General features: G+C 36.6%; 3 protein-coding genes across 4 annotated transcripts; 2 read left to right on the top strand and 1 right to left on the bottom strand.

The window, feature by feature from the left end:
* The first annotated feature begins 64 nt into the window (after nucleotides 1-64).
* On the top strand, nucleotides 65-12905 carry LOC111461675 (DNA repair protein RAD4). 2 transcript variants are annotated; one of them, XM_023105294.1, is made up of 15 exons: nucleotides 65-159; nucleotides 2348-2561; nucleotides 3171-3239; nucleotides 3322-3428; nucleotides 3589-3888; nucleotides 3973-4065; nucleotides 4358-4450; nucleotides 5873-5974; nucleotides 7197-7246; nucleotides 8360-9067; nucleotides 9869-10238; nucleotides 10322-10516; nucleotides 10595-10747; nucleotides 11386-11595; nucleotides 12362-12905. In XM_023105294.1, the coding sequence occupies exons 2-15, from the start codon at nucleotides 2519-2521 to the stop codon at nucleotides 12767-12769; spliced, it is 2901 nt and encodes a 966-aa protein (XP_022961062.1). In that variant the 5' UTR covers nucleotides 65-159; nucleotides 2348-2518; the 3' UTR covers nucleotides 12770-12905. The 2 variants fall into 2 exon arrangements, with proteins under 2 accessions (XP_022961062.1, XP_022961055.1); XM_023105287.1 differs by having other exon boundaries at nucleotides 3322-3437.
* Nucleotides 12906-13493: 588 nt separating this feature from the next.
* On the bottom strand, nucleotides 13494-17947 carry LOC111461740 (ADP-ribosylation factor-like protein 8c). Its single transcript, XM_023105375.1, has 7 exons — nucleotides 17840-17947; nucleotides 17643-17744; nucleotides 15820-15901; nucleotides 15704-15736; nucleotides 15491-15612; nucleotides 13992-14153; nucleotides 13494-13906 (listed from the first exon to the last, which is right to left on the bottom strand). Exons 2-7 carry the CDS (start codon nucleotides 17678-17680, stop codon nucleotides 13789-13791), a joined length of 555 nt encoding a protein of 184 aa, XP_022961143.1. The 5' UTR covers nucleotides 17681-17744; nucleotides 17840-17947; the 3' UTR covers nucleotides 13494-13788.
* A 410-nt stretch (nucleotides 17948-18357) lies between these two features.
* Nucleotides 18358-19610, top strand: LOC111461731 (transcription factor MYB20-like). The gene is made up of 3 exons (XM_023105363.1): nucleotides 18358-18567; nucleotides 18653-18782; nucleotides 18996-19610. Exons 1-3 carry the CDS (start codon nucleotides 18435-18437, stop codon nucleotides 19558-19560), a joined length of 828 nt encoding a protein of 275 aa, XP_022961131.1. The 5' UTR covers nucleotides 18358-18434; the 3' UTR covers nucleotides 19561-19610.
* Nucleotides 19611-21098: the final 1488 nt, after the last annotated feature.

The raw sequence follows: 21098 nt of genomic DNA, 5'->3' as shown, positions 1-21098 counted from the left end.
TTTTTTTTTTTTTTTTTTTTTGAGATATTAATTTTATTAAAAAGATATTCGAAATTATTGTTTGTTGAGAAAAGTCGGGGAGAAACCCTAATTTCATCACTATAAATACCTCGTCTTCGCCGTTGGTGATAATCATCCTGCGTCCGTCTACTGTCTGCGGTATGTGTTCGTCGTTTCCTTCTTCCTTTTCGTTTTCAGTTTCTTAGTTGAAATTATCTCAACGCATCGACTATGACTCTCTCTGCTTGTTTATCCATGGCATCGGGAGTACGAAAAGATGCAAAATCGAGGTTTAAACGGTACTACTTGGACAGGCATTGCCTTCCTATCTAGGGTTCTTGCCATTTCTCGTTGGTTCCACAGATTTTAAGATTCGCAAACGCTCGTCAATTTGATCGATTGACAAATCCGATCTCGATTTCATGTATTCAATCGTTTTTTTTTTTTAATCTGATTTTGTGAGATTGGTCTGCTCGATGATGATTGTTTTTTGCTTTAACCACACCGAAGCGAGCTGAGGTTGTGTTTTGATCCTCTTTCATTTAAGCTTTTGAGAAGACGTTCTTCTTGTGCTTGGTTTTCGCCTGACGACTCTTCCTTCTAGGATTTGAGGAATTGGTTCGCTTTTCCTCTTGTTTTAGGTGGAAAGATGAAGGGAATGCCAATCGTTTGAATTGAACATTTTTTTTCTGGGCTTAAACGTTTTAGGATTCACCGGCTTCTAAGCTTTCGCATGTGGAAGAAATTGGCCTTTTTCTGAGAGCATCCGATCGTGTTGAACAATTATACTGATCCTATACTTTTTGGAATCTACTTTCCGATTTGTTTTGCATTTGCCTTGAATTTTCATTTCATCGAATCTTTCACAATGCATCATGTCTTTTTTAAATCAGTTTTTGTTTTTCACGTCTTCGAAATTGTTTTCTAAATCAAACTAAGGTGTCTGCAAGCGTCTGGTGATTTCCTTTCTGCTAATCACTCTGATTGGATAATGTATGAAGGGGACGATAAACTGGGTTGAGTGATCGAATTTCATAGATGCTCATTTGGCTTGTATAGCTTGTCGAGGAATTGATGAAAGAATTCAAGAGTTTGAACGGCAGAATTCAGAGGATAAATAGGAACAAAAATTAAGTTCTTAGAATGTTGACATAATTCAGATTCAAATAATTCGTAATATACAACATATGGTTAAAATGTTCAAACTCAATTTCTTAAACTTCAAAATTTAATATTATAACATGCGACTTATAAAATTAACATAAACGAATGAACAAGGTACTATATTCGTGCTTTAAAATATTTATTAAGAATAGTTTCGTAAATGTCAGAAATTACCAACCTTTCATTTAAATCGTTGTATGCTTAATAAAATATTGGAACGCAACTCACTTGTGCTAAAAAAAAACATTGTGGAAAAGATGGAACATTAAAAATTGACTAACCTCTATAATTGAGTTACACATGAATGCAAACAACAAAAACACACAACATACCCATTATAATCGGGCACGTTCTCATTATCTATGATATGACCTTCATAGATATACATTGGTTGGAAAGAGAATATATGTAATGGACTAAAGTGGACAACATTTGTTAACGTTAATGCTTGGATTGTGTGTCAACGAGGACATTTGAATGCTTGGATTGTGTGTCAACGAGGACATTGTGCCCCAATGAGGTTGGATTATGAGATCACAGAGGGAGGAATGAATTATTTCTTATGGATTTTGAGGGTCCATTAGTTGAAGAGAGACAATTATAAATGGTATTAGAGCTGAGTTGTGTGCTAGTGAAGACCTTAGGCCCCTAGAGAGTGAATTGTGACATTCCACCTTAGGGGACAGAACATTTCTTATAAGAGGGTGGACTATAAGATCCACATTGTGAACATTTCTTATAAGAGTTTGACAATGGGGTTACATTCCTAAACTAACTATCTACAATATTCAATATATGCATGCTCAACCGTTACACTCATCGCATCATCAACGCATGCAACATGAGCCTCAATGTTGACTTGCAATCTCTTTAGTACAACACAACTCGTCATTATAAATAGTTGGGGTTTAACTAATATTAAGTGTTCGGGAAAGATTATCCACTTTGATTACACAATCAACCATTCAAACCGAGTTGTGGTTTAACAAAATTTCATGGCTTAGATCCAATTACAACATTTATATTTAAATGAAAGAGTGATTTAGAGCTACATTTCCCACATCTCAACTCAAAAATATGATTTTTTTTTTTTTTTTTGGGTAGGATATTTAACTAATAATTTATTATTATTATTATTATTATTAATTTATAATTTTATAATTTTTAAATTGGGAAATTTCAGCGGTGGCACGAGTGCCCCCAATTCGGGGAGAATTACTTTAAGCGTATCAGAGAAGTTAAATGTTCGCGCCTCGTATCTAAGACACAACACACAGCTTGCTCTTTCAATTTCCTCACAGGCCACACGGTCATCACCACCGCCGTGGACGGATTGGAAGAGACAGAGGGAAGAATGCGAGGCCGAAAACAGTCACAGCGCCCCAAAAAATCTTCAGGTAGGTTCTGTGAATTCCCTCTTTTTCATTTCTTTCTATTTGCTGTGATGTTGTTGCAGCAGAAAATGATCCTTCTGGCTCTCGGGGGGGTGTTTTCCGGGTAGTGTTTGCTTCTTGAATCGCAGGACTAAATGTTCATAAGAAGGATTATAGAATAGCTGTATAACACTAGTAGATTACCTTAATGCAGTTACAGGACAACGAAAGAAGGAAAATTCGAAATTCATTGGTTATAGATATCTTACAGAATTCTTTCCTCTCTTTTCATATGCACCAGAAAAATTAAATTTAGTGAAGGAATGGTATGACATTAAATGATCGACATTCTCCTCTGAAAAAATCAAGTTTGCTGTTCGTCCTACCTTCACTAAACAGAAAACTGTTCTTAAATTAGTTCCCAAATGAGCTGTACACTTCCAGGAACTTTTGCTTGTCAAATATTTGTACTGGATCAGATACCAAGAAAGGAGAGTACCTAATGGTTGAAAGAGATTTGCAGCATACCGAATTCTTTTATTTGAGGACCTTTGTAGTTGGCACAAATGCTTTTGGAATGAAATGGTTATTGCTGTCTAGCCCTTACAATAGTGCGGATTTTTTTTTGGATAGGTGTAGAAGATGCTGGTGAGGCAGTACCAGATCCAGGAGGAGGCTGTTCACAGTCCAGTGATGGCAGAGGTGTCTGTTGTCCCATAACTTACCTATTCTTTTTTTTTTTTTTTTTCCGGATGCACCTGATCTTTTATGTTTTTGCTTTCAGGAACTTTAGTCGATGTTTCAAGGGCTGCTGTGGACAAGCTTCTTAGTCGTGCAACTGGACGTCGCTTGTCAGGAACAAAGAAACATGCTCTGCAGCCATGTGATTTGGTCAGAAAGGTTTATCCAGTTGATTTTAGATATACTAAATATTTGTACTTTGAAGTAGTGACATCTCTTTTAATTTATATTAGAACTTTAGTTGACTATGCATGTTTCAGTTGGTTAAAACAACATTATTTTTTGAAAAATCTTTCTCTTTATTTCATAGCCAAAATGTAAAGATGGAAGAGATGTAAATTCAATTATGGACACGAAGGAGACGTTAGAGACTGAGAAGTGCAATGAAAATGTAATAGCAAACTCCTCCGGGGATGTTAATGTTCATGAAGCACAATTGCAGAGTTCTGCTTCGCATGTTTTGGAAGACTTGGATGATTCAGATTGGGAAGATGGTGCTGCTGGCACTATGGATGGAACAGGGTCTTATCCAATGACCATTGAATTCAGTGAGACGCAGCATGACTCTATAAGGAGGAAGCCTATTCGTCGAGCTTCTGCTGCTGATAAGGTGAGTTTCCTATCTTTATTGCTTTTGGTGTTGTATCTCATCTTACTGCAAATTCTCTATGTAAGTTAAATTTCGTCCTTGCAGGAAATTGCGGAGTTAGTGCATAAGGTTCATTTGCTTTGCTTACTTGGACGGGGAAGATTAATTGACGGAGCTTGCAATGATCCTCTTATTCAGGTTTTTTGCTATGGAGAATAGCAATTATTATCTATCTTGTCCGACATGCATCACGACAGACACCATTGATGAAGCTGCCAATTAAATTGTATTGTAGGCTGTATATAATTTATGATGATCATAAAAAACATGGCAAGCAACATTTTGATCAGAGCCAGCTATCCTGGGGAGCAAAATTAGCTTTAAGAGGAATTCTTAATTTGTTCTTCAAAATAATTACTTTCTGCTAGTGGAGAAAATACAAGGGTATATAACTTCTTCTGTCCTGAGGACAATTTATTTGTTATTGCAGTCTGCTTTGCTTTCTCTACTTCCAATACACTTGCTGAAGAACACACCGGCCAAGCAACTGACAGCCAGCTCTCTGAAACCCCTGGTTTCTTGGGTATGCTTTTATGTCTCTAACATACGATTCATTTCAATATCCACCCCCTATAGACTAATATTGAAAAGTCAGTTTGAAGTTTCTTAAAGAAGGTCCTTGTCTTAGCTTAATCTATGAGGTTTTGTTTCCGTTCAAAAAAAAAAAAAGAGAGAGAGAGGGAGAGAGAGAAATACTCCCTATGTTGGCTAATATTCAAAAATCGAAGGATGTAATTCAATATTTCTTATTCACATACAATAGATTTATATCTCATATAAACTACATGTATTGGGAAATAGAAAAGAAAAATACAAAATACGCTAGCTAACTTACACTCTAGTACCAGTACCATTCTTTTAAAAAATTTGCAGGTGTTTGGGCTAGCTTGTGCCCACCTCAATTATTCTCATGGTAAAACTGCTTGATACTACTATATTTAGCTATCATAGAAATTCTTAGGATATTAAATCCTAGGTAGTCACTATGACTCATCCATTCCCTCTAAATATTTATTATTTATGTTGACCCTTATTGACCAGTAGGCCAACTCATGTCATGGTTGTTTAGTCTAATGTTATATAGAGGACTACAAATGCATAGAAACAATGAGAAACTTTTTTATCTAGTCTTCTAAACATTTTTTGGGCTGTATCTTAATTTATAACACCTACCTCAAGTAGTGTGCATTCCAAGCTTCTCCATATCTTATTTGTGTGTGGTTGGCAAGTCTTTTTGTAAGGATGTGGATGTGTGCTGATTATGAGAAGATATGTGAGGTGTCTTTTCATAAACCATATCTAACTTCTCTTTTTATTAAACGTTTGTCTGTTTTCACATGCTTAATCCTATTGTGTTGGACTAGGTTATGAACAATAACAATCTCTGCTTATTGCCACAATATAGTTACTTCTCTTTGTTTATTAATGAGGACTCCTTGTGCCCTTCCAAGTTACGAGTATGAGTCAATGAGCACATCAAACAATCTATAATAAGAGGAGTTCTTGGCTTGAATGTGCCATTTCAATGTAAAAAATATCCAAGCTTACTAAGATCCTTTATTGAACACTTTAGATAGGCGTTCTCATAGTTCATTGATTTCCTCATGGCTGTGACTTGTAATGACAATATCATCCCTGTTTGTTGTTGATATTTGTTCTATCTTAATTTCCTGATCATCATTAGTAAAAATATAATCTATAGATATAATACCTGTACACTTTCTCATCTCTAAAGTGCTTAAGATATATATATTACGATTATTTTGACTTTGTAGGTTGCCACTTTTTGTCTCTTAGATCTCGTGAGTATTCCCGACTAGGCTTTAGGAGATTATTCCTACATGAGAAGTCAACCTAAAAACAACAAGTTTTTGATCTGTTCTTCTCAATGTATTTTGGATTGTATCTACTTGAACTTTAACAAATGTATTTTCTAACATTGCAGTTACACAACAATTTTCACGTTAGAAACCAAATAAGGTCGGAGGGTTCTATTAATTCTGCTCTTGCTCGTGCTCTTGAAACACATGAAGGGACTGCAGAGGAGGTAGAATAAGTTATCTATGTCTATGTATTGTTATTTTGAAACTTGATTTTTTACTTTTTCTGAAAGCAATTTGAAGGCATTGCAAAGACACAAAAATCATTTATAACTTTTTTTGGAAGGAAATAATGCATCATTCAAATAATGGAAGGTTACCAGCAGGATTACGAAGAAAATTGCAATATGAACTCTCGTAGGGGGACCTATAAAGGTACAAAATGAGTAAGCAGTACAACCAAACCAAAACCTATGTAAGAAGGGGCCCAAAATTATTCTTGTCGTGCTCTTTTTCTTGTTCTAAGTCTTGTCTTCCTTCCTCCTCCTTGCTGATGGCTGCTAGCCTTCTATCTCACTTGTTCTTCCCTACCTTGACCTGTCTTTTGTGATGGAGTGGAATTACCTCAAATGCTCCATCGACTTCTCTTTTGTCATGGACAAATACTTGGCTGCCATGCTAGACTCTCAGTCTCAGAACAAAGGCGTAACTGCTCTTTCACCCTAACGTTGATGCATCTTTAAAGCTTGCTCTTTCCAGTTGTACGATCTTTGCTTTGCTGTGGAAGGTCAAAATTCAAAGAAGGTTAAATTCTTTGTTTGGTAGGTTCTAGAGTTTACACCTGGATTGTGTTCAAGAAATTTACTTGCTTGATAGGGCTGCGGTGTTTCATGCTTTGTAGGGGGGTGGCAAAGTATCTTAACCACCTATTGCAGAGCTGTGGCCTAAGGATTGTCGCTCAAGGATCTTGATAAGGCCATAATGTTTTGTCATGGTTATCATTTAGCCAAGCCTAGGGATTGCTGCTCGATTATCAAGGAGTTCCTTCTCCATCTTCTCTTTTGTGGATTGCTAGAGTTTGTGCAATTTGTGTTTGGCATTTTTGGATTGAGAGGAACAATAGATTATTTAGAGGGGTTTAAGGGTCTAAGGAAAATGTGTAGGCCCTTGTTAGGTTCCACGTCACTCTTTGGGCCTCATTGTTTAAGGCATTTTGTAATTATCCTTCAGGTTTTATTTTTCTTGATTGAAGCTCCTTTTTGTTTTAGTTCGGCTCATTTTTCTCGGTTTTTATCTTTTGTATGCCCCTTGTATTTTTTCTCAGTGAAAGCTTGAGTTTGCATAAAGAAATATTTAAAGCCCTTTATCTTTTTAATGGTGCATCTTTTAATAGTTATTTATGCTTTTACAATTACAAGAACTCAACTAATGATTTATTTTTTTCCTCAGATTGCTGCATTGACCGTGGTGCTTTTTAGAGCTTTGGATCTAACAGCCCGGTGGGCTTTCAATTTTGAAATCTATTTACTAATTGTTCTCATCTTATTAATGCTTCTATTTGTTTATACCTTCAAAAATGCTATGCGTCTGCTTATAGTGATATTTTTTTGTTGTCCTTATCAAGTTAGAAAGCTTTTAAATATCACCATCTTATGCCACAGATGTTTGTACTTTGCCTGTGGCAATCTAGTTGTACTTTTTTGTGTGTTCAAGTTGTTTGGATTTCTTGATATGCTAGGATTGGAGTTCTTACCAGCTCCTGGAGATGCGTATTAAAAATATTATGTTTATATTACGAAACTACTTAAATGAAAAAACTGCTAAAAAGTGCAGAAAACATTAACTTGTGCCAATAAGATATTGAAAGGCCTCCCATAACCACAAAGGTGAAGAATAATCACATCTAAAAGTTGTTTTGCACATTTCGCACCAGGATAAAGACAAAAACAATATATTCCCACACCATGAACATACTTTCCTCTCTTGAAGGATTCTATTTTTTCATTCTGATAAAAAATTTCAAAGAAAAGCTCTCATGAAATTCATTAGAAGCTTGACTTCAAATTTGAGAGGGTGATCGTAAAAGTAAATGTGGAGAATGCTAATGATATTATTGTGGATAAATGTGCCAGTTGATTGAGTAGCAAAATGGGTTTCTTTCTCTGGAAGTAATAGTAGTGAAGGAACTTTTCAGGACAAAGCTGATGATTTTGAGTTTGCTTGGGCACATATTTATCATTTTGGTATTGATTAAATAGAGTCATGGCTTTAGAATGCAGTAACCTGTCCTTGTCCGTTCTCTGGGTTGATGCCTTTCAGCAATTTTATTTTAGGTTGGATGATGATTTCCTCAGCCTTCATTATACATTTTGTCCACGCGTAGAATGTCGTTTTCTTAAAAAAAAAATAATAATGATAAAGGAAGGAAGCTGTTTGGTTCATTACCCGCTTATTTACTTCCCAGTCTATTTCTGCTATGATGTGCATTCCTTCTAGCCAAGTGAATGTTTTTCTTTCACTTTTGTATTCATCCGTCATTCTATGGTTTTTAAATGTAATCTGCATTTTGAAGTACTAATTGATCAATAAATTCCCATATTGTCATTTTCCAGGTTTGTATCCATTTTGGATGTTGCTTCTATAAAACCAGAGGCTGAAAGATCTAACTATTTTAGCGAAGGGACTAGCGTATCAAGTAGTAACATTTTCAAGAACTCAACTTTGATGGTCGATAAAGCAGAACAGGTTGATAGAAGTTCTCTTATATCTACTTCTGGTGGTAATTGTGAAAGCAATGCAATCAATTTGTCAGGAAAGAAAACTTTTGTCCTTGATGAGTTGTCTTGTACCACAAGTTCTGGCAGCAACTCAAAACCCGATATCTCCAAAACCTGCCCCTCTAAGAACTCTCAGGTACTGAAGAGGAAGGGGGATATTGAATTTGAAATGCAGTTACAAATGGCTCTTTCAGCTACAGAAGTTGAGACTGCGCCTAGAAATTCTAGCACAAATTACTTAAACGTGCCTTCTTCAAAGTTCCCTTCACCAAAAAAACTGAAAAGAATTATTGATGAAGAATCTGCCTCTTCTTCCCGTGGAATCTCCACAGCTGTTGGTTCAAGTAAAGTAGGATCGCCCTTGTATTGGGCAGAAGTATACTGCAATGCAGAAAACTTGACGGGTAAGTGGGTACACGTTGATGCTGTAAATATGGTTGTTGATGGGGAGCACAAAGTAGAGGATTTAGCTGCTGCATGCAAAACATCTTTGAGATATGTGGTTGCCTTTTCTGGGCTTGGTGCTAAAGATGTGACTCGCAGGTTTTCTTTTCATACTCTGTCTTGAAAACTTTAATTTTTACTCTTTTTTCTCCATTATCATTTGATGTTTATGCATGTTTTCTTCCTATTACCAATTTACCAACAACGAGGCGAGGCTTTCATTGAAGGGGCAAAGACTGGGGGGTTTGTTTGTTGAGCGTTGTAACCAGGAGACTTTTGCTATAATTTTTATATGATTAGCAGGAACAAGGCAGAGTGAGAGATGATTAAAATTGGAAACTACCTCCAGCTTTTTCAACGATGACATCATGCTTTGTAGTCAGGATCCCATTACACTTTGTTGATAGAAGTTTAGAATGTGGGGTGAATTGCTAAAATGGAATCGAATTAAGTTTGTAGTTCTGAAATTTTTTAGTGGGTGTTATAGATCTTTTCTAATACACGTACTTAAGCTGCACCTTTCGCAATACATGTACTAAAGCTGCAGCTACTTTCTTCACATGGCTATCACAGTCTAACGATGGTAATTGCATTCATTTTGTAATGCAATGTCAAAATTTTGTAACTAACTATCACGAACAGAGTGGGGAATAGATTCACATTTGGAGACATGCTAAAGCAACAGAAATACTGTACTGAGGAAATGCATGCTTGATAAAAATGATGTTAGCTCCTAGAACCACAATGTTTGTGGTGTTTCCAGGATTAGGATTTTTTCAGTGTTATGACATCGAAATTATGGTTTTCGGAACTCTAGCCTTTGAGGCCAATTATTTCGATTGCAAGGATTTTCCAATACTATAAAATAATATGTTACTTCCCATATCATCTTTTTTGCAGATATTGTATGAAGTGGTACAAGATAGAAAAAAAACGGATTGATACTCTTTGGTGGGACAGTGTATTGGCACCATTAAGGACACTTGAAGCACGAGCCACGGGGGGTACTGGTTTCTTGGAGAATGGCTGCAATGATGACTTGATGGAACGCAATCAAGTAAAAATGCCAGGTTTATCCGAAAATTTGAAGCAGAATTCTTTTGCAAATGATGGTAACTTGCCGGGGAATTCAGATCACAATGTGTCAGAAGAGCTTGACACTGACCGAAACTCTTCTTTGGGTAATCAATTTGTTGCTACAAAGGATTATCTGGAGGATATTGAATTAGAAACTCGGGCTCTCACTGAACCTCTTCCAACAAATCAGCAGGTGGATGATAATATCTTTTTTCAAATTATGCCTGGCATCTAGATTATAAAGCTTCAATAAGGTAAATGCTGTTTGAAGTGCAGGCCTACAAAAACCACCGTTTATATGCCCTTGAAAAATGGCTTACTAAGTATCAGACGCTTCATCCAAAGGGCCCTGTTCTGGGTTTTTGTTCTGGACATCCAGTTTACCCTAGAACATGTGTCCAAATGCTTCAGACAAAGCAAAAGTGGCTGCGCGAGGGGCTGCAAGTTAAATCCAATGAACTACCTGCTAAGGTTTGATTAGTCTACACTTCATTTTCCTATTCTTCTCCCTCTATTTTAATTACATACTTTGAGGCTATTTGGTTTCAGGAGTTGAAACGTTCCATAAAGAAAACCAAAGTACAAGAGTCTGAAACTGATGACTTTGATCAGGGTGATTCCCAAGGAGTCATTCAACTCTATGGGAAGTGGCAATTAGAGCCATTGCAATTGCCTCGTGCTATAAACGGGGTGGTGCCGAAAGTGAGTTTTTCTATATTCTGTTTTTTTTTTTTTTTTAATTATTTGTGATTCATAATAATGAATGCACTGGCTTTGATTGGGGCGCCTAGTGATCTTTGCATATTTAAAGCCTTGGCACTAAATCCTCTGTGTAAACTGGTTTGCTTGGGGTGCTCAAGATATTGGATGTGAACTTTCTTCTGACTTCTGAGATCTTTCTTAACAATTGTTTATTTAAGAAATTGATCAACAAGAGAACGGTCCATGCACATTTCATTTGTCTCCTTTGTCTTTTAATAATAATTTTCTCCAGTAACCATAGAATTTTCTACAATAATGAATGTGGTAATGAGGTTTCAAGAAATAAACTTCTAAGTAGAGGCTAGAAAATACTCTAGCATCCAAAAGAATTACACGTATTCCTCTCAATTCCTGTGGTTGGTACTTTTTTTATGCTACTTAGACTGTCTTGGATATCGTTTGAGGGGCGGGGAACTAGCATTTGAGATGTGGACATTTCGTAGTCATTTACCATCCGTTGGTCTGTAAAATACAGAACCGTACACATTTAGTGACCCTAAAGTTCTTCATTCCTGCGTGTTCTTAACTTATGTTGCTACTCATTATCAGAAGCTAAGTGTTGCATTTCTAACTTACAGAATGAGCGTGGTCAAGTGGATGTGTGGTCGGAGAAGTGCCTTCCACCAGGAACTGTGCATATTAGATTGCCCAGGGTATTCAATGTTGCTAAGAAGCTGGAAATTGATTATGCACCCGCAATGGTTGGCTTTGAATTTCGAAATGGTCGATCATATCCTATCTATGACGGCATTGTTGTCTGTTCTGAGTTTAAACGTGTGATATTAGAGGTTGGTATTTCCCTTTATCATTTCCAAGATAATTAGGATGGTACATTTTGATCATATGCTAGAATTTTTTTATTTTTCTGGGTTCAATTATTTTCAATATTTTAGGGACTTGTTGTGTGAGATCCACATCGGTTGGGGAGGAGTTAAACATTCTTTATAAGGGTGTGGAAACTTCTCCCTAGCAGACGCGTTTTAAAAGCTTTGAGTGGAAGCCCGGAAGGGAAAACCCAAAGAGGACAATATTTGCTAGCGGGGTGGGTTTGAGCTGTAACAAATGGTATCAGAGCCAGACACCGGGCGATGTGCCAGTAAGGAGGCTGAGCCTTGGAGGGGGTGGACACGAGGCGGTGTGCCAGTCAGAACGCTGGACACCGAAGGGGGGTGGATTGGGGAGTCCCACGTCGATTGAAGAGAACGTGTGCCAGTGAGGACGTTGGGTCCCAAAAGGGGTGGATTGTGAGATCCCACATCAGTTGGGGAGGATAACAAAATATTTTTTATAAGGGTGTGGAAACATCTCTCTAGCTGACGCGTCCTTGGAGAAACTTGTAGATCCCATATCGGCTAGCAGTGAGCTTGGACCGTTACATATTCTTTGGAGAAACTTGTATATTTCTTTCTTCACTTCTAAATCTACTCCTTCCATTTCCTCCTAATTTTGAACCATCATATGTAGATAAAAACCGATCTCCCATTAGAGCTCCAGTTTTATGATAACTTCATCCAGGATATTTTTCAACTCAAAACATATTTGTTTGATATACAGGCATACGCTGAGGAATCCGAGAGAAGAGAGGCTGAAGAGAGAAGACAGAGAGAAAAACAAGCAATTTCAAGATGGTATCAGCTTCTTTCATCCATTTTGACTCGGCAAAGGTTGAACAGTCGTTATGGGGATGACGAGAATCCATCACAGCAGGTGGTGACTGAGATTCGGTGCACGAACGACAAGGGAAATGTAGATATTCCTTCTTGTAAAGACGATACAGAACCAGTCAAGTGCCAGCTCCAGCAGAATAATGTAAGTAACGCTAACATGGATGCTCCATCTTTTGTCAATCAAGAAGATCATAAGCATGTGTTCTTGTTAGAGGATCAGACGTTTGATGAGAAAAGTTTGGTAGTGACAAAGCGATGTCACTGTGGTTTTTCTGTTCAAGTGGAAGAATTATAGCAATGTTAGTGTCTTGGTTGGATCTTTTTGTATATTTTACTATCAGGTAGGGTTAATCGTGTTGATATCTGTAAAATTATCTGTAGTGTAATCTTTTCAACATGTCATATAATCTACCACCCATTTTGGCACTCTATTTCTTGGGTAGACTTTTGTGCTACTTTTATCCTCACTTATTTCTCATTTAATTTAATAATGTGAAACTTTTCTAAAGTCTTAATAAGTTTTGCACTGTTGAATGTAGGAGAGAGATTGTCAAAGTACTTCGTTTTTGTATTAAATCGTTGCGACTCATAGTGCTTAAGGAAAACTTTTATGCGACATTGATTTCTTTACACAGGATTTGTTGCTTTGAATGCATGTGAGCTCATATTTTCTTCGCATGAAACTTCTCACCGATCATTGTTGGTTAAGAAAAAGCGAACCAAAATAAGTAAAGTCAATCTCTATTAGCCGTCTACAAAGATTAAAGAAGATCAACAATTGATTTGGTAGGTGATCATTCCAAACACAAGAATATTATTTGATATGATTCGTGACTTGCATTTAGAAGTCTTTAAAATTGGTACGAGAAATCTCATTGATGCTTTAGTATGTGTTGGTTGATATTGGTATGAAGCTCATGATTACTAAGGAAGGTCTTGTAGTTGACCTATCTCAAGTAGAAATGTTTTGTACGTAGAATCGATACAATAGTAGATGTTCATAGCTTGACAACAACGTCGATTCAATTGGCTCACGTGTCCATCTCTTTCATTTGCCACAAAGGGGGCGATAAGAACTTTCAAAAGTCAACGGATTGGTCAAAAGTTATCTGATCTTCCATGGTAAACCCTGACAAATATTTTTCGTTTATAAAGAAGGAAGAAGTATAGACAGCATGGCTGAAGTACTACATTCTTTTAAACAAACAAACAAACATGAATAGCTAAGCTGTATAAACTTCAAACTCTCTACACATTACAGCTTTGAATCTTCATGACTCTTCTTTAGCTAAACAAAACTACGCATAAAACCGATCATCCTGCTGTTTTCGAGTGTTTGATGAGCCAATCGATCACAACATCGATGTTTATCGAATCTTTGCAAGAGATCATGTAGCAGCATACCTCCCTATCACGAATCGATTCAAGTTCTCTGCAGGAACAAACCCGAAAAGATTATCAACAAAAGTATATTTCTACATCAACAGATAGCGATCGGTATAGTATCCAGGACTCACAACAAATCAACCAGTGACTGCTTGGAAAGTGCTTCTGACTTGTCAATTTTGTTGCCCAGAACAAGCAGAGGAATACCACTTAATGAAGGTTTTGTTAACAGCTCATGGAGCTCACTTCTTGATATTGGAACGCTATCTCTATCAGCAGAATCAACTACATACCTGATCTTGCACCATCAGGACAGAGACCAAACAAAAAAAAAAATGTTAAATCTTTAGATTTCGATCTTCAACTTGGATCAAACGTTATAGAGTGACGGATAAATTCGGATCAAAGGCTATCGAATTACTTGGCTTGATCTTGTAGTCCTATCTCTTACATTTCAATATCATACTAGTTCTATTTAGGTTCTATCAGTTAGCTGATTGATACCACACGACCGGCAAATGATTTAGCGAGGTAGACAACTAGACAACAAAATGGCACGTTTAACAAACTTTTTGAAACGAGGTCGAATCCTTCTTATAGACTGTGTCGCCCTATCTGTCAAGTTGCTACTTCTTTCAGCCATTTTGGTTGGCGTATACCAATAGGTATGTTAGTTCAATGTAAACGATGTTAACAGCAGGGATGATATATAATCACAATGAAAATAGTTCCTAGAATGTTATTATCATTGCCGAGGTCCTAAAAGCAAACATCTTCTGCACGTCGATCCAACTAGAGAACAGTATAGAACACTGACGTTGGATACTGATAGCATACTAATCCAGGCCTCACAAAAGAGTTAGAAGAGTTTTTATTATCTCTATATGTTAGTATTAATGCAAAAAAGGTTTGAAACAAGAGCCAATAGCAGCCCCTGCAACTCATATAGTTTGCAGGGAACTTTCCTTATGATAGCACAGAAACTATAACGGATCAACCCCACCTCTAGCAGATATTGTCCTCTTTGGGTTTTCCCTTCCAGACTTCCCCTCAAGGTTTTTAAAACGCATTTGCTAGGGAGAGTTTTCCACCCCGACTGATTTGGGATCTCACAAGCCCCACCCCCCACCCCCCCGAGGCCCAGCGTCCTCGCTGACACATCGCCTCGTGTCCACCTCCTTCGAGGCTTAACCTCTTCGCTGATACATAGCCCGGTGTCTGGCTCTGATACCATTTGTAACAGCTCAATCCCACGATTAGCAGATATTGTCCTGGGTTTTTCCTATCGGGCTTCCCCTCAAGATTTTTAAAACACGTATGCTAGAGAGAGGTTTCCACATCTTTTTAAAGAATGGTTCGTTCTCCTCCCCAACCGATATGGGATCTCATAGAAACAATATGGATTGATTTAAATTTTGTTTTCTTTGGTTTGCTTCTAACCGAAAACTCATTATTCCAGCAAGGGCGATTTCTAGTTATCAAAAGCAATAGATCAATTCAACAAAGACAGGAAAGGCAGAATAAAAGGATGTGACATCTAACAATCAGCCATGTTCTCAGCTAAAGTAACAATGCTAACAAATAAAGCTAAAATTGAGCAAGGAGAGCGTTAGAGACTTGGGATATTTACACAATTGCAGTCACGCCACGGCAATATCGCTCCCACATTGTACGAAATCTCCTTTGCCCTCCAAGATCCCAAAGTTTAATTGTTACATTGCCCTTTGTAACTTTTCGCATGTTAAACCCAACCTGGTTATCAGAACATCAAGTGAAGATCATAAGATACATTCAATGAATTACAAGAGCATAAACAACGAACATGATAGAAAAGCATACTCACAGTTGGAATCATATCCTCACTGTAGCCCCCTGTCTGTAAAAGTCAAAAAAGATCAGAGAACAACAGAAGGCCATTCACATACAAAAAAAAGGATGTCGAAATTTGCATTTTCTTACGGCAATAGAATTGACAAGAGATGTCTTCCCAGCATTTTGGAGGCCTACAAGTGAGAGTTCCATTTCCTGTTTGAAGAACAGGCTGACAACAGGCACACAAGACAAGACTATAAGATTGGAAATAACTCCTAAAAGTCTCAAATAGTAGCACAAAACAGCTTCCTTTAGATGTTCAATAAGATTAAGCATATGAAAAACTGTTCTCTATCAATGAACAAAAAGGTTAGTTCAACTACGTAGCAAGAGGCGTTTCATGATTCTACAGAGCTAGCAAAGCAAGGACGAAGACAATGCTTTCGTTCCTTCACGAAGAAGTTGAAACGCTTCAGCCATGATCATGGAAGCTGGATTAACACAATAACTATGCTAAAAATTGGGATTCCAGCACAAAACTATGAAAGGCAATAAAAGTGGCTAGATGACTCTGAGATGTATGAAAATTATATATGTTGTGAGGATTGTTGGGAGAGGAGTCTCACATCGACTAATTAAGAGGTTGATCATGGGTTTATAAGTAAGGAATACATTTCCACTGGTATAAGGCCTATTGGAGAAACCAAAAGCAAAACCACGAGAGTTTATGCTCAAAGTGGACAATATCATATACCATTGTGGAGGTTCATGATTCATAACATGGTATCAAAGTCATGTCCTTAACTTTGCCATGTCAATAGAATCCTCAATTGTCGAACAAAGAAGTTGTGAGCCTCGAAGGTGTAGTCAAAAGTGACTCAAGTGTCGAACAAAAGGTGTACTTTGTTTGAGGGCCCCCAAAGAAAAGAAGTCGAGCCTCGATTAAGGGGAGGCTGTTCGAGGGCTCCATAGACTTCAGAGGAGACTCTATGGTGTACTTTGTTTGAGGGGAGGATTGTTAAGGATTGTTGGGAGAGGAGTCCCACATCGGCTAATTAAGGAGTCGGTTATGGGTTTATACGTAGGGAATACATCTCCATTGGTATGTGGCTTTTGGGGAAACCTAAAGTAAAGCCATGAAAGTTTATGCTCAAAGTGAACAATATCATACCATTGTAGAGGTTCGTGATTCCTAACAATGTATGCACACAAAACAACCACAAGGTCATCCCTAAATATATAGAAGTTGGGATCCAAGGCAGAAAACAGCCAATATAATTGTAATAATTGCATTAAAAAAAAGATCCTAGCTTAGAACAGCCCCCTTCACAACAATCATAAGAAAACAAACTCGATCGAGTCTTCCGCAGCATAACTTCAGGGGTATCTAAGAACGGTTTCGAGCTGTATGAACAGAAACTCCCACTATTAGGGCCAGCCTCTATTTTTCATGCCTGAAGCCAACTCAATCTCAACGGAAGTATTAAAAGAGCTCATTAGTTGTTCTGTCATCATTTGTTCTACAGTCAATATTTGTGTTAAAGGAAACTACATCAAAAACCTCAAGCGTACATGCAATCTCAACTTCAGAGTAAACCACATATCAAATTGTGCAGGGGACCCAGTTGTCCATTTTCAACTAACAAATCTATAAATCTTGAACGGCTGTGCCTCTCCACACGAAGGATTGAATATTCAAACTTCAAACTAGCATAATATTCTCAATTGAAGATCAAATGAACAGCACAATATTGTATTTCTAGTGAACATTCGCTATAAATTAATATCAAACAAGAGGCCCATATTCGAATTGAAAATAATAAACGCAGCAATCCCAACTCAGCCGACAATTCTCTCGTTCAACAAACTAACAACAATCAACCCTCGATTATCTCAGCCACCAAGCAAAGGAGATCATAATAATAACAAAATTCAAGAACAGGAAAAGTAGGGCAGGACAAAAATCGTACCTCCTGAGCCAATTAAGGATGGAATCGAAGAAACCCATTTGCGGAAACCCCGAGGCAGATTGAAACGGTGAAGAATTCTTGATTACTGAGCAACAAAAGAAGCTGAAAAATGGAAATTCCGGAAGTTGATTAGGAAGAAAGAGATAGCAATGAAGAAGAAGAAGAAGAAGAGGAAGAAACTTGTGCAACAGGCAAACCTGGATCGGGGGCCACGATGTTCTATCCGTGTACTGTCCGCTTCTGCCAAGCAGATGATCCAAAACAAAACACAATCTACATTTTTTCAATTTTTTCTAAGAACTTTGTATTTAGTGATGTTTTAATGTTTAAGTTCTTTTTAAGAATATGATTTGGTATTCATTCACTAAATACAACCAAAACTTTCCTAAAATATTACTCTCTTTAACATACGATTATCATTCATATAAGGTAAGCAAAACATAAGAGATATTCATTTAATTCACAGAGCTACAGGCAGTGATGGTGCGTAATTAGTATCTTATTCACTAAATTATAATAAGCAAAATTTCAAAATTAAAGCTTTAAAAAAAGAGAAATTTGGGAGTATATTAATTATTTAATTTTATTGTGGAAAAAGAAAAGGAAGTTGCCACCTGGCATCATTAGCTAGGCCAAAGTGCTCCCTCCATATATATCCATCTATGTGTATATATATATATATATATATATATATACAGACATAAATGTTAGTTCCATTAAGAGTTTATAAATTCTTGTCTCTCTTCATTTTCTTGTTCTCTCTCTAGGAAATTAAACAGAGAATTTAGAATTATGGGAAGGCAACCTTGTTGTGATAAAGTTGGGTTGAAAAAAGGGCCATGGACTGCTGAAGAGGACAAGAAGCTCATCAACTTCCTCCACACCAATGGTCAATGCTGTTGGAGGGCTGTCCCTAAACTTGCAGGTCTCGATTCCCGACCCCCCCGAAATCGTTCCGTTTAGACCATACCCGTGTCTAACCCGTTGAGCTATGTTTTGGGATTTTGCAGGATTGTTGCGATGTGGGAAGAGTTGCAGACTTAGATGGACTAATTACCTTAGGCCCGATCTAAAACGAGGCCTCTTGTCGGAATATGAGGAGAAAATGGTCGTTGATCTTCATTCTCAGATGGGTAATAGGTAAATATTTGATTGAATTTTTGTTATTTTTTTAAGAAAAATTAAGAGAGAGAGAGAGAAAGAAAGAAAGTGTTTTTATTTGACAATTGCAGGCTTGAGTCATGTGGTGTAATCATGGATGGCATGTTGTTTTTCTTCTCAAAACAAGGGGCAATTTTGACATTTTGCCTTTTTAGTAACTCGGTTTTAACTCGCTTACTCTTGTTTGGATAGGTGGTCAAAAATTGCTTCTCATCTTCCCGGAAGAACAGACAACGAGATAAAAAACCACTGGAACACCCACATAAAGAAAAAGCTAAAAAAGATGGGAATCGACCCTCAAACTCACAAGCCCATTTCTCCACTTTCTAACGACGCTCATTTGGCTCATCAAAACGATCAGAAGTCTCGACAACAACAATCTCCTCCATCTCCATCACCATCACCGTCACGAGCATTGGAAGAACATGATAAAGAGATAGTGATCGATGAAACCGACGTGATGAACTTACTCGTAGATGGGTTTTGCACGGAAGAAGACGTGTCACTAATCGAGCCGCTACAAGACGTTGGAGTCCCATGTGCTTCTTCTTCTTCAACAACCTCAACTCCTTCCTCTTCCACCCCCTCATCCTCTTCTTCATTTTGCTCACACTCTGAATCAGCAGCCAATTTGCTTCAAGATTTGGTGAATGAGTTCCCTGAATTTGAATGGCCAAATATTTGTGAAAATGGCTTACTGGATGAGCTTTTGGAGGATGAGCTTGGTGGTTGGGATTTTATCATCGATAATTCTTAAGAAATCACGATACTGTTCGTTTCGAATTCATAAAGTTTATAATATCATATGTAATATTTTCTGATTCATATGATAGAGAAATTTTCATATCTAAACGTTTTTTTTTTTTTTTTGTTCGAAGAGTGACAATCGATTGAATAACGAAATAAAAAGTTGTCTCGTTTCTCTTTTACCGAAACGAACGAAATCGTGGTTTTCGAAACGATGTTCAACTTTCATAGTTGATAAAATAAAACATCCTTAACGAAGCAAAGAAGGATATGGTCGATATGTTTTGATATGATCAACCTATTACTAAAATGCATATTGAATTTTATTACCATTTAATTTTTTAAATTCAACAAAACTAATATATTAAAATAAAATAAACAAAATTCTTAATTTTAAATATTTTTATTTGGACTCCAAGTAAAGAAAAAAAAGGAAATGAACAATATTATCCACTAAAAATCAAATTAAAATTTTTAAAAATAAACTAATTATATAATTCACCTAACCAATTTGTTATATAAAAATATATTAAAAGATTCACGTGAGTTGGAAAATTATAATAGATAATGACGTTAAAGCTTTGTTTTTTTCTTTTTATATATATAATTTTTTTTAAATGAGGGATTTTTACACATATATATAATTATCACTAATTAATTTAATCAACTTTTAATTAATCCATTTGACTGAGTTAAGTAAATGACTTTGCGAATAAAAAATGGAAACTAATGATAGGAATTCATTTAAAAATAATAATAATAATAATAATAAGTTAAATAAAGTCATTATTTTTTATTAAAAAAATGTGGGCGTTGAGGATGATGAAAAATCAAGTACAAGAAATTTCCAAGGAAATATATTAATAATGTTGGATTATACAAAATATCTCTGTCTTAAAATATTTAATTATCCATCAAATCTTTTTTTGTTGGACATTTTTGTTCAAATGTCCTATTCAAATGTTTTTTTTTTAATTTTTAAGTAAATTGGAATTTGGTACACTTTTGTGTATTTTTTTCCATTATTTGTGAATTATTATTTTTTATAGCTAGGAGAATTATTATTTCGATAAAATTAAAAGATTTTTTTTTTTAACTTAATAGACTCCGTAGCTACCCGTTCTTTCATGTCATTGTTATCACCTGATATCTCAAATATTATATGCAAGAAAGATAAAATAGCACGAGTGGTTTTATAAATATACTCAATAAATAACTCACTATGAACTATAGACCTATAAAAGAAGCAATAAGACTAACGACATGTCTAACCACCGGGAGCTCATTTGGTAGCCATCTTTGGAGTTTATCAATCATATCACTAATTGTCTGTCTATCGGTCATGGTGTAAGGTTATCTACGCTTACCTGTATCCTTCATAGTGACATTGTCATAGTATCTTGTGGCCTGTAAGTAGGATATACTACCTTATTTAACTAGATATCTTACCCTTTAGGGTGTATGAGAGTTTTAGGGTATTATGATTAAGTCTCATAGTCCTTAATTTAGCACACAACACGTGTCATTGTTGGGGCTCACAACACGACA

This window comes from Cucurbita moschata, unplaced genomic scaffold (genome assembly GCF_002738365.1).
Source record: "Cucurbita moschata cultivar Rifu unplaced genomic scaffold, Cmos_1.0 Cmo_Scf00002, whole genome shotgun sequence".
Taxonomy (NCBI): domain Eukaryota; kingdom Viridiplantae; phylum Streptophyta; class Magnoliopsida; order Cucurbitales; family Cucurbitaceae; genus Cucurbita; species Cucurbita moschata.
The sequence above is the reverse complement of the archived record's forward strand: the minus strand, read 5'-3'. Positions and strand labels throughout refer to the sequence as shown.

Coding starts and splice junctions, on each gene's coding strand:
- LOC111461675 (XM_023105287.1), top strand. CDS start 2,519: ATGCGAGGCCGAAAACAGTCACAGCGCCCCAAAAAATCTTCAG. Junction 3,438..3,588: donor CATGTGATTTGGTCAGAAAG/GTTTATCCAGTT, acceptor TTTATTTCATAG/CCAAAATGTAAAGATGGAAG. Junction 5,975..7,196: donor ATGAAGGGACTGCAGAGGAG/GTAGAATAAGTT, acceptor TTTTTTCCTCAG/ATTGCTGCATTGACCGTGGT.
- LOC111461731 (XM_023105363.1), top strand. CDS start 18,435: ATGGGAAGGCAACCTTGTTGTGATAAAGTTGGGTTGAAAAAAGGGCCA. Junction 18,568..18,652: donor GGCTGTCCCTAAACTTGCAG/GTCTCGATTCCC, acceptor GGGATTTTGCAG/GATTGTTGCGATGTGGGAAG. Junction 18,783..18,995: donor CATTCTCAGATGGGTAATAG/GTAAATATTTGA, acceptor TTGTTTGGATAG/GTGGTCAAAAATTGCTTCTC.
- LOC111461740 (XM_023105375.1), bottom strand. CDS start 17,680: ATGGGTTTCTTCGATTCCATCCTTAATTGGCTCAGGAG. Junction 14,154..15,490: donor CGTGGCGTGACTGCAATTGT/GTAAATATCCCA, acceptor GTGCAAGATCAG/GTATGTAGTTGATTCTGCTG. Junction 13,907..13,991: donor CAGTCACTGGTTGATTTGTT/GTGAGTCCTGGA, acceptor TTGTTCCTGCAG/AGAACTTGAATCGATTCGTG.